Genomic DNA, 16,463 nt, shown 5'->3' with positions numbered 1-16,463 from the left:
TTAACATGTAAACGCCACTTTAGTTTATTAAAGAAGCAAATGAGAAAGACACTAACATAAAAAGCCCATACAAAGAAACCCAAATCCAATCATGTAACACAATCACTAAATTGTGTTTGAGCAACGTAATCAAAGTTTCACTAGCTATTATTATTAAAAACATCTCATTTGGGGCAGGCAGGGTCGAATGCGAATGGACCGACATTGTAAATACCGTACGTGAGCTTGTTAATGATGGTTGTGGAATTTCCTGGTTTTAAGACCGGCTTAAGGTAGGCCCCCTTGTCTCCACCGTGGAGCGTCGACACTTTGCTGCATTTGGCGTCCGGCGACTTCACGAGGAAAGCTCGGCAACCTTTGATACCATAGCTGGTCACCGTCTTAGGGGCCAAGAACATGAAGTATCCGTTCTTGTCCGTCTTTGTCTCGGATATTGAGCTCTTCTTGTTCTTGCACACAAGTCTCACCACAGCATCTATATCCCCAAATAACACAAACAAAAATAAGAAAAGAATTAATATTTGTAGAAATTTGCTATGTTAAAAATAACAATGCAACCAATAAATTAGTACAGTAGTTTATATCTTTGTTTAGAATTGCAATGGTAATTTATTGCTTTGATTAAATTTGGGGGCATGTACTTGAACAAGTTATCTTTTTACGAGTGAGCTAGACTTGATAATATGTGGAATATAGGGAAAAAACAAGGTTCGATGCAGTAGATTGTGTAAACCAAAAAAACCTATTAATAGTCACAAACACATTTTCTCTATTTCATTATTTTTGTTAAGTTTTTTAATGGTAAATTTATGTTATAAATATTTGTTTTCTTGAAGGGACATGACTGACACAACTCCTCTGACTGGCTGGGCTAATCTCGATTGGTAATATTTAGTTAACAGTTAACACAAAAAGTTTTGAACATCCGTAAATGAGATTATATATGCATATACTGATATACATGCCTAAACGTATATAATAAAGTATAGTGAAGTGTACGTACGTGTATATAATTAATTAATTAATACCTTTAACGGGTTTGGCGCCTATGAGGGTGTTGACACCAGCGTACTTGCATGGTTTGCAGTAGACCAAACCCCGCACGGCCACTAGAGTCCTGTTGAACTTAGGAGGGGAAAGAGGTGGGAGAACCGGAGGCTTGATCGGAGCTTTGGTCGGTGGGAGGGTTGGTAGCTTAATCGGAGCTTTGGCTGGTGGAAGAGTTGGTAGCTTAATGGGAGCTTTGGCCGGTGGAAGAGTTGGTAGTTTGATCGGAGCTTTGGCCGGTGGAAGTGTTGGTAGTTTGATCGGAGCTTTGGCCGGTGGAAGTGTTGGTACTTTGATCGGAGCTTTGACGGGTGGGGGGGATGGTGGTAGGGTAAGGTGATCGGGAGCTAAACCAGGTTGATTCACTCCTAAGGTGAAAACAGAGGAAGTGAAGCACAAAAGTGCTAAGAGAGTTAGAGAAACACTCTGACCAGTGATTCCCATCTTTACTCTTTTTGTTTTTGTTAGTGTGTGTGACTTTTGGTTGATGTGATTTGGGTGTATTTATAGGAGATTTCAGGCTATACATTTTTTTTTTTAAGAATTAAAAAATTATTTCATCAGTCAGTAACGTATAATATGTTATTAGTATAATTCATATAGTCATATAGTCATATAGATAATACAGCACATGTGCACGTCTGGCGAGGTAGTCGAGAAGTTTCCGATGTCTCGTTATAAGGATTTTGAATTAGATCTGCTAACAGGTTTTTATACTGTAAGCAAGAAGAACTCGAGATTAATTTGTAATTAAACCCTTATTACAGTCACTTCCCGGGTTTTTTTTCGTAGCGTTCGGAGTAAACATTTGGAATGATGTTTTGCGTAAACTCACGTTTGGGTGAATCACTTATAGGATGCTTATGCAATGAGTTTTATAGCTCAGATTGGATTTTGGAACTGTGAGGGTTGTCGAGTTCCATAACCCAGGCCCTACAAAACCTAACTGAAGTTTCTTTTAATAGGAAAAGAAAAAAATCATAGATGTTACTTTATAATCACCTAACTGATGTGTAATGATTTCTTGTTTGTGATCTTTATATATGAGAGTTTTACAAATTTTAACAAAAATCATAGAAAGAATGTATATATGGATGTTAAAAAAAAAGAGTAAAAAAGAATGTATATAGTAGTTTTACATTTTTTTTCTTTTACAAGTTTTTGTTGAACTAAAATATCTAAACTTTTATGTACGATTACGTTATGCATGAAAGTTAAATAATCTTGATTGACTAAATAAGTGATACTTTCAATGCAGATATCTGGAATATGGTATTAATGCATGAGTTTTCACTCACGTTCCATGTTTTGTGGTTCATAACATGTGCATCGCAACAAGATGCGCCTGGCGCGGCTTCAACACATTACACATTTAAAGTTCAATTAATATCCCACACTTACTTCTATTTATTTGTGGTTTTCCAGTACAACATGCAATCCATTAGCTAGTACTCCTTGTTGCGAACAACAAAGCTAAAGAGTTTCATTGTATTTGTAGTATTTACATTTTTAAGGTCCGTTCGCGAACTTTGCATTTACAAATTTTTGTTATTTTTTTATAACAATATACGTATGGCCATCACTAAGCTTCGAGAGACGAGAGAGATATTCGCTGAACTAGCTACACCATTACTTAATAAGGAGTGAAAATTAAGTCTCTCTATACTTCAATCTCAAGATTACACTGCATGAGATCGACATGACATGCAATCCGCATATGATAATAATAATTTTCTAAATACCAATGCGATACAAATGTTCTAAATTGTTACATATATATGGTTTAATTTAGCGTGTGGCCTTGTCGCCTAGGCAGGTCCATCTAATGCCTAAGTTGTCTCTACGGTTCAAACCTTCTAATGGCCGGTTATATACAGTTTATAGTTCTCGAAATACTGAATTTTGCACACTTGCTAATTACAACAAAAATCCCATGTATTAGACAAAAAATATAACTTATACTTTGATTTCTTACAATATGTATCTATACTTAGTTAAAATAAAACTCTATTTTGGTCAGATACTTATCATTCCTAAAATATTTTAAGTGTGTTTTGGTAGTCTACTGACTTCAAGCTCCTTGAACTAAATCCCATATTATACATATTTGGGTTTGAGAAAAAAAATATATATATATATATATATATATATATATTTGGGTTTGAGTTGAAGGTATGTTTTGGTAGTCTACTGACTTAGGCATGAGGCCGATGACGTATCAAGTCTCATACACTACGTATTTTGTAATCTGTTGTAATACCCGGTTGTACTGTTGTTCTACACTTCTACTATTCTACTGCGGTGGTCAAAATCACTTGTGTTTAAAAAACGATTTTAATAGAAGTAACAGTGTGGTCAACAAAAATATATATATAAGTAACAGTGATTTATACACATAATTAGACGATGCTCATTGCTCAATGCATGTAAATAATTTATTGTTTAATAAAAGTAATTATGTCATCATATAAAAAAAATTTTAATTAGCCATCAGAATTTGTTTTGAATAAAATAAAATAAAAGCAGCTAAAAAATCTGAAATTAAGAGAGAGTACGTGATCAGCTACGACGCCATCCACAGTACATAGTGTGGCTATATTAATTAATACACTGAGATCAGGCACGGAAGCAAGCGCTATAACAAACGAAACAGAATTTCAAATTTCAAATTCGAATTCAGAACTAGAGAGAGAGAGAGAGAGAGAGAGAGAGCAGATAAAGCTTCAGCGATTTTGATTTCGTTTCATCGTCTATCTCACTTTCTCAGTTCTTTCGTCTACGATGTCGTCTACCAGAAGAGCCACTACTAATAAGAGAGCTCAGCCAGAGCCGCCGCAATCGCTCAAGAAGAAGCCAACTGCCAAGGCAAAACTCCACGACGATTCCGATCCCGATGATTCTAGGTCCGTTTTTTTTTGTGTGTTTTTTCGCTTCGTCTTCTTCTTCTTCGTTTCTTCTCGTTTTTGCTAAATTGTGACTCGCGATTGTGTTTTCCGATGAGTCTAGGTCCGTTTTGAGTTTTTGTGTTTTTCGCTTCGTCTTCTTCTTCGTTTTTTCTCGTTCTTGCTAAATTGTGACTCGCGATTGTGTTTTCTGTGTTGATCATACGCAGCGATCTCAAAGGACTCATGTCGGCGTTGCAGAAAATCAGAGAGAAGGCGGACGAGGATGGCCGGAAGAAGAAGGAAGAAAGCATCTCCAGGTGATATAATCTCTTCGTTACATGCTTCTCTCGTATTAGGTTATTGAATGTTTAGTTGAAACAGAGCTCTGATATCACCGTAACCTTAGATTTCAATTTTTTGCTATGCGATCATCGAGAAATTTATGGCGATGGATCGTATGCATCATAATCGTTGTTGGAGAATGTTACGATCGTTTGATTCTACGTTTTTAGAACTTGTATCGCAAACCTAGTTTTATCAACTAGATGTAGCCAGATGAAGCTAAGGTGTTCGATCATATGCTCAAGCATTTTGAGATTGGTTGATCTGTTGTGCAAATGACTGTGGTATGCTCTTGTATCGCTTGAAATAGAAAGCAAATGTTTGATTGATAAGATATGAAGCTCGTTTTTAGTCTGGATCTTGTATCGCAGACCAAATTTATCAACTAGTTATAGCCAGATAAAGCTAAGGTGTTCGGCTTTTAGCATTTGATACTGATTGATCTGTTGTGCAAGTAGTTACGGTATGCTGTTGTATCCCTTTAACTAGAAAGCAAATATTTGATTGATAGAAATGAAGCTCGTTTAATTTCACAGATACAGAACGTTTACATGTTCAGTCGTTTGTTGCTAATCTCTGAAGCACTTGGTTGATTTCTATTAATATTTTGGTATCGAGTTCTCCACAACAAGATGAATCTCTGTTTAATGCTCTTTTAAGTGTTGTTAGTTTGGTAGCTGAATCTTGCTTTAATCCTTGTGTATCTTTCTGGCAGTGTGTCCAATGAGGTTAAGTCAAAGATTGAAGAGCTGAAGTCAAAACTTGAGAAAGAAAGGTAGGCTATATGTTGCTGAGGACTAATATCTGCTCCTCCATGTTTTTGTGAATGTTGGTTTAGAAGATGAGATACAAATTCTGATATATTCGCTCCTTGATTTACAAACTGCAGACAAAACTTTACCAAAGCACTTTCAAAGAGTTCAAAGGAGGTCTGAACAAAGATCCGAAGATGATATTTAACTTGATTGTTACTTTAGAAAGGTACAATGAGCTGACCTCTGATTCATATTTTCAGTGTGAGAATATCTTGAAGGATGAAGCTGCCAAGTTTGAGGAGCTTCATAAGAAATTCCTGAAAGACAAAGCTGACCATCTCCAGGGTTTGAAAGGTATTATTTCTATTGCCTTACTGGTTTTGTCCACTGTTTTGGTAATAGTGGTTGTCAAAATTGTTAATTAGCTAAGTAGGATACTAACGAAAGGGATGATAATGTGTTTCTGCTTTACAGACACTGTGTCAAAGTTCGAAGAAGACAAGGAGAGGCTTTACATGCGATATGAGCAACTAAGTAAGCCAACCAATCCCTTATAATGAGACCACTGTTATAAGACGGCAACACTTACTCACTTCCACATGTAAATAACAAATAGGGAAGAAGGAGAAGACAATGATAACGGAACAGGAGAAGTTCTGCAAGGAAAAGCTTGCTCAACTGGAAGAGTCGCTGAAGAAAAAGAAACGGGTAAATAAAATCTTTACATTTACATTAGTCTTTGATCTTGTTGTATGACTGAAACGCCAATTCTCTGGGTGTAGGACGACAAAACTTTCAGCATATTGAGGAAAACTCTCGGCTCTATGCTGGAAAACGAAGCCTCTGATGAAGAATTCCCACCTGATGAGTGAAAGATTAACGCCACTTCGCTTGAACGCTAGAAAGGTAAAAAACCCTTTTACTTTGATCAGCCAGCCAGACGATGCTTTAAGCTTTCTTTTTCAGCAGAAAACACTCTTTATCTCAAGTAGTGTTTCAAGACTTTGAATGTTATGAATATGAAACCTTATTGTTTTTCTATGTTATAGTTTGGAATTGAAAGAGTAATTACATTTTAGCAGGCTCCACCACAAGTTAGCTAACATCTAGTATTTGCCCTTTACAATGTTATTATTATGACTGACTCATAAAAAGCCTCAATTATGGATATGGATATGGATATATAATTGTAAGTTAAAGCTAATCAAACGCTAGCAGTTTCTGGCCAAACTTATCCATTTTCAAATTGGCATGGCTAACATATAGGCAGATCTATAACCCAAGTCATGTAGCTTCTAAACCACATAAATTGCATATTCAGTATCCACCATCATCTCTTACACTCTTTCAGTGTTTCGTTTGATTGATATGGTTGCTCTGCAACTAAGAATAACATAAAAGGCCACTATTTTCCTCAGTGCAAGTTCTATCTCCACAAGGAATGCGCCAAGTCACCCTTAATCCTTCTCATCCCAAACACTATTCTAAATGATGAACATGTTTTTGACCTATTCTATTGAACTGCGTGTCAGCGGCTCTACGGTGGTTTTAAGAATGTGTGTTACAATGTCGAGATAGATTGCGTTGATGGTGACTTCGCTGCACCACTTTGCCTGACAAGAACACACCTCCACATCCCAATGTTCTGGACCACGTTGTTTTACATGTTTTTGCCGCAAATACACATCATGCATTTATAAATATTTTCCAAGAGCAGAGAAATCTTTGGGATCCTTTTTGAAATGAATAATCATATTAACCAAAGCTACAGCACTCTGTGATAGATCCAGTCCTTGTGAACTTTTGTGGAAGAAGAAAGGATTGCTATTTCAAAATAAACATATTTTCTCATGAATTACAGGACACCTCTTTGGTGTTACAAGAATCTCTTTTTTGGCATTGGAAAGAAAACAAAAGAGGGTGAAAATGTTAAGAGAAGATGAGTTTTTCACTTCCAGAGTTCTTCCATGGGGATTCCACGCTCTTGAGCAACATCGCGGAACTGTCTCATCTGTTGCACTGCTGCAAGAGTAGCTCTTGCATTATTGAGAGCATTGTTGCTTCCGAGCTGTTTCCCCAATGCATTCTCAACTCCTGCCATCTCTAGCACAATCCTAACCGCTCCTCCAGCAATCACACCAGTACCTGGTGAAGCTGGTCTAAGCATCACCTTGGCTGCTCCATAATCACCCTCTGATCTATAAAACAAAAACCAAACAAACCCTCTAAAACACACCCAAAACATTCAGAAACATAAACCCTCCCCAGTTTCTCCCAAAGCTTTAGCTCCATGGCCTATCAACCAACCAATTCTTCTAAACGTTTGTGCACAACGCAAACATCAGTTTCAATAGACCATCACACCACCAATGTTTAAACCAAGTAAAAATTCACATCCAACACAACCATGGCTGCACAATGCTAAGAAGACTAAATCCCAAATCTTAGTTCATTGCCAATTGAGTGTGACCAAAACCGATTCTTCTAACCATTATGGCCCAAATTTAAGATTTTGAGTAACATGTCCTATAACACCAATCCTAAAATCCAACACAGCCATGGCTGCACAATGCTAACAAGAACTAAAACCCCCAAAATCAAAGTCCATCACCAAAGTAAGACTCTTTTCTCAACCAAAACAAAATCTTCCAACACATCAACAAACATCAAAATTCAAAACTTTTTTGGTTACCTGTGGGGGAAAGTGGAGTACTTGGTCATAGGAACTTGAACAATGTTCCTCCTAGCATCAATAGCAGATTTCTGAACAGCAGCAACAACTTCTTTAGCCTTAGCACAACCAACACCAACATTGCCTTGTTTATCACCAACAACAACAATAGCTCTAAACTTCAACTGCTTCCCACCTTTAACAACCTTAGTAACTCTCCTAACCTGAACAACTCTCTCTTCAAACCCATCTCTTATCTTATCCTTTTTGGNGAGCTGTTTCCCCAATGCATTCTCAACTCCTGCCATCTCTAGCACAATCCTAACCGCTCCTCCAGCAATCACACCAGTACCTGGTGAAGCTGGTCTAAGCATCACCTTGGCTGCTCCATAATCACCCTCTGATCTATAAAACAAAAACCAAACAAACCCTCTAAAACACACCCAAAACATTCAGAAACATAAACCCTCCCCAGTTTCTCCCAAAGCTTTAGCTCCATGGCCTATCAACCAACCAATTCTTCTAAACGTTTGTGCACAACGCAAACATCAGTTTCAATAGACCATCACACCACCAATGTTTAAACCAAGTAAAAATTCACATCCAACACAACCATGGCTGCACAATGCTAAGAAGACTAAATCCCAAATCTTAGTTCATTGCCAATTGAGTGTGACCAAAACCGATTCTTCTAACCATTATGGCCCAAATTTAAGATTTTGAGTAACATGTCCTATAACACCAATCCTAAAATCCAACACAGCCATGGCTGCACAATGCTAACAAGAACTAAAACCCCCAAAATCAAAGTCCATCACCAAAGTAAGACTCTTTTCTCAACCAAAACAAAATCTTCCAACACATCAACAAACATCAAAATTCAAAACTTTTTTGGTTACCTGTGGGGGAAAGTGGAGTACTTGGTCATAGGAACTTGAACAATGTTCCTCCTAGCATCAATAGCAGATTTCTGAACAGCAGCAACAACTTCTTTAGCCTTAGCACAACCAACACCAACATTGCCTTGTTTATCACCAACAACAACAATAGCTCTAAACTTCAACTGCTTCCCACCTTTAACAACCTTAGTAACTCTCCTAACCTGAACAACTCTCTCTTCAAACCCATCTCTTATCTTATCCTTTTTGGGCTTCCCACCAATACCTGAACTCTTCTTAAACTTTGAATCCATCACATAAATGTCCTTACCAAGCATGCTCTCACCACTATACGCAGGACCGTAGAGCTCTTCGAACGCCGTCGCGATCTCTTCCTCAGTCTCGTCGCTTCCTTCGTCGAAGTAAGGAGGATCGACGAAGCCTTCGGGAGCAATTGGTGGGTCGAATACGACATTAGCTGTTATCTCAGGTGTCTGATCCTCGAAGAAGAAAGTTTCGTTTTGCTCGTTGGAGGCTTTGACGAGAGTGAGAGATGATGAGACGCCGCGGCGGTTGAGGAATGAGGAGGAGAAGGAGACGATGGGTTTTGTTGTTGAGGAAGAGATGAGAGATGAGGTTCCGCNCATCCAACACAACCATGGCTGCACAATGCTAAGAAGACTAAATCCCAAATCTTAGTTCATTGCCAATTGAGTGTGACCAAAACCGATTCTTCTAACCATTATGGCCCAAATTTAAGATTTTGAGTAACATGTCCTATAACACCAATCCTAAAATCCAACACAGCCATGGCTGCACAATGCTAACAAGAACTAAAACCCCCAAAATCAAAGTCCATCACCAAAGTAAGACTCTTTTCTCAACCAAAACAAAATCTTCCAACACATCAACAAACATCAAAATTCAAAACTTTTTTGGTTACCTGTGGGGGAAAGTGGAGTACTTGGTCATAGGAACTTGAACAATGTTCCTCCTAGCATCAATAGCAGATTTCTGAACAGCAGCAACAACTTCTTTAGCCTTAGCACAACCAACACCAACATTGCCTTGTTTATCACCAACAACAACAATAGCTCTAAACTTCAACTGCTTCCCACCTTTAACAACCTTAGTAACTCTCCTAACCTGAACAACTCTCTCTTCAAACCCATCTCTTATCTTATCCTTTTTGGGCTTCCCACCAATACCTGAACTCTTCTTAAACTTTGAATCCATCACATAAATGTCCTTACCAAGCATGCTCTCACCACTATACGCAGGACCGTAGAGCTCTTCGAACGCCGTCGCGATCTCTTCCTCAGTCTCGTCGCTTCCTTCGTCGAAGTAAGGAGGATCGACGAAGCCTTCGGGAGCAATTGGTGGGTCGAATACGACATTAGCTGTTATCTCAGGTGTCTGATCCTCGAAGAAGAAAGTTTCGTTTTGCTCGTTGGAGGCTTTGACGAGAGTGAGAGATGATGAGACGCCGCGGCGGTTGAGGAATGAGGAGGAGAAGGAGACGATGGGTTTTGTTGTTGAGGAAGAGATGAGAGATGAGGTTCCGCTGTGGAGGGAGAGAGAAGTGAGTGAAGAGAGAGCTGATGCTGTCGCCATTGAAATATGGAGAGGTTTTTTTTGGATGAGGGAAAGGGAAGCGAGAGTGGAGCAGAGGCTTATCCAGCACCAGATTGGTGTTAACTGAAAAGAAGATTATCTCTGGGGGCTTTTAAAGTAAATTATTAACTTTTAGTTTGTTTACAAATTGGCCACAATATATTCCGTGGTAACATTTAAACCCATCTAACTTTTATTACATTACGTTTAGTGTCCTGCTGTCATCTTGGTCGATATGGGCTCATAAGTTGAAGGCCATTTTACTTACTTCCCCTTTATGGCCCATTGAAGCTTCTCTAGTGAAAAAACCTAGAGTAAACTGACTAAAGAAGATGATGATGAATCACTAGGATATAATTGCGGATACTAATCTTTAGATCCCTAATCTTGAATTAAAATTAAGGATCATAACAATGTTAAGTTAAACATTTTACTTTTTAACCAAGAGAAGGTATTTTTTGTAATCATTTTTACAAACCCTAGTCAATTTTATATAGACCTCGACCTATATAAGATCGGCTTTGTTAGCTACAAATATCATATATAGTAGTATTAATTATCCTTATTGAGTTACCACTTACATCTCGTGAGGTGACACCAAGGGAACCAACCATGCTGAAGTCTGAAAATAGCCTTATCAGTTAAATTCAGTTGTTCGATCGAATCTTTGTAAGATATTTTGGCCAAACATATTTTGAAGCCATGTTGAAGGTGATTTTATATCAATTACTCTATTTTAGAGTTATAGCCTGTTGTTATAGGACAATGGGTTTGGAAAAAGTGGTTGCATTGATCTCTTCTCTCTATGGATTTTGTAAAAGTGTGTTTTTGCAAATTGAAAGGTGACCAAAAAAATAAATGGGTGTACAACCAAACGTCCCCACTCCAAAATTGAAAATTCAATTTAGCGTTGATCGTTGGTGTGTCACGTGGTGAAGTTAAGGTTCCCCCACCACTTCTCTTCTTTATTGTCTGTCCATTCCAAAGATTTTTTAAGAAAACAAAGCAAAGAGTTTTTACTATTTACCAACATATCGCAAACGTCGTCATTTTTTCACATGTTCGTTGTCGTAGTTGCATATATGTACTAATACAACTATACACTGATGTTAACACAAATCTACTTGTAAAGTTGTAAAAGTACGTAACCAAATGATTATATCTGTATGAGAAGAAGATAGATTTTGTTCATCTCATCATAAAAACATAAGATTTTTGACATGATATGTCTCCGGACTTGTTGAATTAGTTTCTATATATCTCGAAGTTTAGCCACAAATATTTATTTACACTACCCAAAAAATTAACGGAGGTTGTATAATATAAATCGATCCATCAATTTTACCGTCGAGTTGAATTGGTTTAATGGGGAAAGGAAATGAAAAAGAAGAGAAGGACTGAATGAGAATGAGATGCTTGCTGAACAAAAGATGTAAACAAAAATTGACAGGCAGTACAATAATGTGTAGTAGTGTCATATGACAGCTGACGAGTCTACTGCCTAGCTAGTCTTGACGTTAATATTTTGTCCATATTTTTCTTATGCCATTATTTCAACTTAAGGAATGTTGTGGGTTCCTAATACTTTTGTTTATATTCATCTTGTTGTCATAATACGTATCTAAATTCATAGTATGAAGTTGATGCTCTTTTGACCTAGTGGTGAATTAATCAAATGTTTTCTGTACGTAATATTTTTTTGTATATGTCAGATATGCGATTATGTTGTAAAAAATATGTGATTTATGCAAATCAATGGAGGCCAACTTACCTATATCGATTGTCATTGTGAACGTGGTGCAAATAAAATTATCCGTTGTTAAGTGGTTTGTAGAACCGTTTGATGTATTTTCAAGTGCCATAATAAATCCATCATTTGTAGTACTGAAGACCTAATAATGATGTAATAAATGAACAAAGAAATCATGATGGTATTACTGATCATTCATATTTGTCGCGATCAAAAGATCATAAAATATGTATAATTTTTTTTTTGATTTGTTTTCCTAAACATGATATCGATGTTTTTTTTCTTTAATAACAAGAGATTAGATTAGCTCAAGTGAGCCAATGGGATCAAATATTATTTACATAGCTAACTTGATGCGTAACCGAGCGAACACGTCGTGCCAGGTTATCTGCTTTACCATTCTGAACGCGGAGGACTAAAGCTAAGGAAAAAGAACGAAACTCCTCTTTGTCAACTTGAATCTCCTCTAAATATCAATGTTTTTATGTGGATTTAAGTTAGTGATCAAAGTCGACTAAGTAACAAGTATTGAGGACCTCACATTTCGTTTGCTCATTGGTCACTAATCACTATATATATACGTGACTAAAAACCCTAACTTTCTATAAGCTTTAGTTAGATTTTGGAAGGTGTTGATCCGGTCATTACAAAATAAGTAGTGTTAAAAATAAGAAAATTGAAATTTAAGCAAATTTAAAAGTTTTATTCAAAGTTTGTATTATATAAGATATGATTCTATACAATAGTGCATGTCAAACACACTACACAACTCCTTTTAAAATCAGGGCTTTTATTTTATTTTATTGATTCGATTCGTTTTATGTCAGTGTCGTGGATCTCAATTCTAAATTATGCCTCGGCATACTGTACTAAGGTTTTCATTCAGGCGACTTTTAAAAGTCAGCGATGATACAATATTTTACTGGTGGTTCTGTTTTGTAAAATAGTAAAACGAGGGGTGACAAACATTTAGATTTGTCCATTAGCCTCTAAGAGCTAGAAAGCAAACCTTTGCATAGCTGTACCATTTCTACATTTTTGTGTGTTTGTATAGATATGCATGGATCTAACTAACGACATAAAATGGCAAAATCTATTCACAGTTGAGTTAGATATACAATTAAATATAGTGCTATTTATAATTTTGATTGGTCAAAGAAAACAATACAACATACAAATTTGCTGTAATTTACCGTTTCATTATGCTAACATCTTTATTTAACAAATTACAAATTGGAAAATGAATACATTCACGTTTGGACCATTCTTATATGGCTACTTCTGGCTTCGTGGCCCCGATGACTAACTCGATCGACCTTATCATCTTCACCAAACAAGAAACTAAATTGTCAAATTAATTTAGTGGTGGCCCTATATGCTATAATATCGAAATAACTTCTCTTCGTAACCAAATAATATACTTACGACAAAGATATTTTATTTTGATACAAACCAACCAAGGATCATAACTTAACGAGCCATCCATCCCATGATTATTTCTCTGTATTGTCGAGCATATATGAATCCGGGTGGCGACATAGCATCGACCATAACTTAAACCACAAAATAAACCCTGGTCCTCGTCAGGTTTTAAGGATACATGTGTGTGTACACAAAATAATAGAGCACTAAAAGCTTGTTCGTACTTTTTATTTTATTTTTACACAACATGCTAATAATTTTTATACCTTAGGACGTGATGAGGAAAATAAAAGAGTAAAATTATTGTGGTCCAACAACTTAAGCAACAACAACAAAATCCTTCCCCACTATTGTTTTGGGGGTCCTTTATTTCTCTTCCTCTCTTCTTGTTCCATCTTTCATGTGAGATAGAGAGAAAGAGAGAGAGAGAGAGAGAGAGAGAGAGAGAGAGAGAGAGAGAGAGAGAGAGAGAGAGAGAGAGAGAGAGAGAGAGAGAGAGAGAGAGAGAGAGAGAGAGAGAGAGAGAGAGAGAGAGAGAGAGAGAGAGAGAGAGAGAGAGAGAGAGAGAGAGAGAGAGAGAGAGAGAGAGAGAGAGAGAGAGAGAGAGAGAGAGAGAGAGAGAGAGAGAGAGAGAGAGAGAGAGAGAGAGAGAGAGAGAGAGAGAGAGAGAGAGAGAGAGAGAGAGAGAGAGAGAGAGAGAGAGAGAGAGAGAGAGAGAGAGAGAGAGAGAGAGAGAGAGAGTGTGTGTTGAATTTTGCAAATGAGTTCGAGAAGAAGCAAGGCGGAAGGGAAGAGGAGTTTAAGAGAATTGAGTGACGATGAGGAAGAGGAAGAAGAAGAAGAAGAAGAAGAAGAAGAAAAAGAAGAAGAAACAGACTATGAAGATACATTCGAAGAAGAAGAGGCTTTGGAGAAGAAGCAGAAAGGTAAAGTTGCGAGTAGTAGTGGAGTTTGTCAGGTCCAGAGTTGTACCGCGGATATGAGCAAAGCCAAACAGTACCACAAACGACACAAAGTCTGCGAGTCTCATGCCAAAGCTCCTATTGTTCGGATCTCTGGTCTTCACCAACGTTTCTGCCAACAATGCAGCAGGTAAACAAACTTCTGTCATCTTTTTCAAACAACAACAAAAAAAACAAGAACAAGAAATATGAGACCTTTTAACTTTGGTTTTCTAAAGGTTTCACGAGCTCGGTGAGTTTGATTTAGCCAAGCGGAGTTGCAGGAGACGCTTAGCTGGACACAACGAGAGAAGGCGAAAAAGCGCAATTGATTGAATAAAGACGGTGAAAGGTGTGAGATGCCGATTTGAAGGTTAATGAAACAGGCTTTGCTTACTCTCTTCTGTCAGTCTCTTTTATAGCTCCTTGTCTTGTAATCCCTTGTGTATCTCTCTCTGTTTCTCCATAATGCCTGCAATCAAAGCTATATGCTAAACCTACGACATGATTAAATAAATGCACTGAGACTAAGTAAATGCTTGAAATATTATGTGTAAGACTGTGTAAACTTAGGAAATGTTATTACAAGCCAAGATCTTATACTAGACCAAGAATCTGTATATATTTTGCAATTAACATATGAGGAGAGAGAGCTAAAACGCTATCAAAAATAATAATTTGGAAGACACTTTTGATTCTTGATATCTGTAGTTCTCTTGCAAGAAAGCTCATCATAATCCTTACTGACATCTGTATATCGGACCAAATAAATTAGATTGGAAGACTAATCCTAGTCACGTTTGATTCCCAACATTTTCATTGAGAACTCCCAAGCGACGATTGCTGCTGCATTAGCAGGGAATGCTCTCACAATGGTTGGACCCAGACCTGCATAGCATCCCTTGAGTCCAGCTCTCTTGTGAATCTGCAGAGATGATTTAACGTCAAAAACAATATTTCATACAACTCTTTTGTATATGTATTTAGATTCATAGAGGGAAAGATGGCTGGCCGACCGAGCTCAACACTTTTAAAGGATTTCTCTCGGTAGCTTTGTCTGGAGAGGTCTGGATAATTGTTTTTGCTACATCAAAGGGCAAGACAGCTGACCAGCACTGCATCATAGAAACATAAGTAATATTCATATCCAATAATAGCAACATTTATCATGACAATCTCGACGGAATTCATGAAACACACTATATAGATTATTCTTACAGCTATGCCTCCAAGGCCACCAGTTAAAACTCCTATCCCCATGTCAATCAAGTAACCATCTTTCAGCTTCGAATCCTCCAATCTCGAGTGGATATGATACCGTAAGTACTCATAGACAGTAAAAAAGACAGCATTTCCGGTACATTCTCTTAACAATGTTGCCGAACCACCACGAAATATACCTGTTACCTGAATGACATCCCCATCAACCTTAATGTTCGATTCTAAGTAGAATAGTTTAGCAACGAGAGTTTCTCACCCCTTCATTTTTGACGGTCTGAACAGCACAATCAAGAGGACTGGTGTATCTACGGAAGTTAGGAACCAAAGAATCCGTTCCTTGGATCTGCATTCTACACTGAAGAAAACAGTGAATGTCCACAAACTCCATGGAAACCATCAAAGGCAATAACTGGGGGAAAAAAGAAATGGTGCTATGGAGATTTCACCTTTACTAGCTCTGTTGGACATAATACAAAACTAATGATAGCTCCACCAAACATAGCAGACGGAACAATTATCTCTGGACGTGGCCCATCATCTGGCAAAGTTCCCTTTACAATAAAACATAAAAAAAATAAGCAAATCAATGAAATCTGTAAGAGATACATAATATCTGAAAGACAGTGAAAAGATCAATTGGCCTAAAAGATGTTACCCGCAAGAACAGCTTTGCCTGGGAATATATACCAAACATCAATGAACTTTCAAAAGCCATTCCCAAAAACGACGATGTAGCTCCCCTATAAAGTCCTTTGACCTAAACAAAGATTTCAAGTCAGCAAAAAAAAAAACTTGTATCTAGCCAACCAGATAATGCTAGACATCTAGTAAGTATCCACTGCCACATAAAAATCCAGACTTTAAAGAACTAAAATTGTTTTTTTCAAAGATGCTAGAGCCTACTAAGGAGACATAACAACAAGAGTGAAGAGAAATA

The 16,463-nt window shown here is 37.4% G+C and overlaps 5 protein-coding genes and 1 long non-coding RNA gene across 7 annotated transcripts in view; 3 read left to right on the top strand and 3 right to left on the bottom strand.

The window, feature by feature from the left end:
• LOC104786180 (non-classical arabinogalactan protein 30-like) lies at positions 1–1,505 on the bottom strand. The gene is made up of 2 exons (XM_010511530.2): positions 1,029–1,505; positions 1–475 (listed from the first exon to the last, which is right to left on the bottom strand). The coding sequence occupies exons 1-2, from the start codon at positions 1,489–1,491 to the stop codon at positions 165–167; spliced, it is 774 nt and encodes a 257-aa protein (XP_010509832.1). The 5' UTR covers positions 1,492–1,505; the 3' UTR covers positions 1–164.
• LOC104786179 (stress response protein NST1-like) lies at positions 3,685–6,134 on the top strand. The gene is made up of 8 exons (XM_010511529.2): positions 3,685–3,950; positions 4,160–4,249; positions 4,990–5,049; positions 5,164–5,203; positions 5,290–5,383; positions 5,504–5,563; positions 5,646–5,737; positions 5,812–6,134. The coding sequence occupies exons 1-8, from the start codon at positions 3,829–3,831 to the stop codon at positions 5,899–5,901; spliced, it is 648 nt and encodes a 215-aa protein (XP_010509831.1). The 5' UTR covers positions 3,685–3,828; the 3' UTR covers positions 5,902–6,134.
• On the bottom strand, positions 6,808–10,275 carry LOC104786178 (30S ribosomal protein S5, chloroplastic-like). Of its 2 annotated transcripts, none has more exons than XM_010511527.2 (3): positions 9,758–10,275; positions 7,722–7,957; positions 6,808–7,227 (listed from the first exon to the last, which is right to left on the bottom strand). In XM_010511527.2, exons 1-3 carry the CDS (start codon positions 10,190–10,192, stop codon positions 6,978–6,980), a joined length of 921 nt encoding a protein of 306 aa, XP_010509829.1. In that variant the 5' UTR covers positions 10,193–10,275; the 3' UTR covers positions 6,808–6,977. The 2 variants fall into 2 exon arrangements, with proteins under 2 accessions (XP_010509829.1, XP_010509830.1); XM_010511528.2 differs by lacking the exon at positions 7,722–7,957 and adding an exon at positions 7,973–8,105 and having other exon boundaries at positions 6,811–7,094; positions 9,522–10,268.
• Positions 8,606–10,258, top strand: LOC109133072. The gene is made up of 2 exons (XR_002037945.1): positions 8,606–9,214; positions 10,137–10,258. It is a non-coding gene; the product is annotated as an uncharacterized LOC109133072 (long non-coding RNA).
• On the top strand, positions 14,040–14,852 carry LOC104786176 (squamosa promoter-binding-like protein 3). Its single transcript, XM_010511524.2, has 2 exons — positions 14,040–14,456; positions 14,545–14,852. The coding sequence occupies exons 1-2, from the start codon at positions 14,125–14,127 to the stop codon at positions 14,639–14,641; spliced, it is 429 nt and encodes a 142-aa protein (XP_010509826.1). The 5' UTR covers positions 14,040–14,124; the 3' UTR covers positions 14,642–14,852.
• Positions 14,842–16,463, bottom strand: part of LOC104786177 (mitochondrial arginine transporter BAC1-like) — a 2,386-nt gene continuing 764 nt past the window's right edge. Inside the window, exons 2-7 of the mRNA XM_010511526.2 lie at positions 16,182–16,283; positions 15,973–16,077; positions 15,783–15,881; positions 15,524–15,712; positions 15,322–15,420; positions 14,842–15,230 (exon numbers count right to left, since the gene is read on the bottom strand). Coding sequence (XP_010509828.1) covers positions 15,096–15,230; positions 15,322–15,420; positions 15,524–15,712; positions 15,783–15,881; positions 15,973–16,077; positions 16,182–16,283 — 729 coding nt within the window. The 3' untranslated portion in view covers positions 14,842–15,095. The remainder of the gene's footprint in view (positions 15,231–15,321; positions 15,421–15,523; positions 15,713–15,782; positions 15,882–15,972; positions 16,078–16,181; positions 16,284–16,463) is intronic.

The sequence above is a fragment of the Camelina sativa genome, chromosome 5, assembly GCF_000633955.1.
Source record: "Camelina sativa cultivar DH55 chromosome 5, Cs, whole genome shotgun sequence".
NCBI lineage: Eukaryota > Viridiplantae > Streptophyta > Magnoliopsida > Brassicales > Brassicaceae > Camelina > Camelina sativa.
Note: the sequence above shows the minus strand (reverse complement) of the source record. Positions and strands in the feature narration are given on the sequence as shown.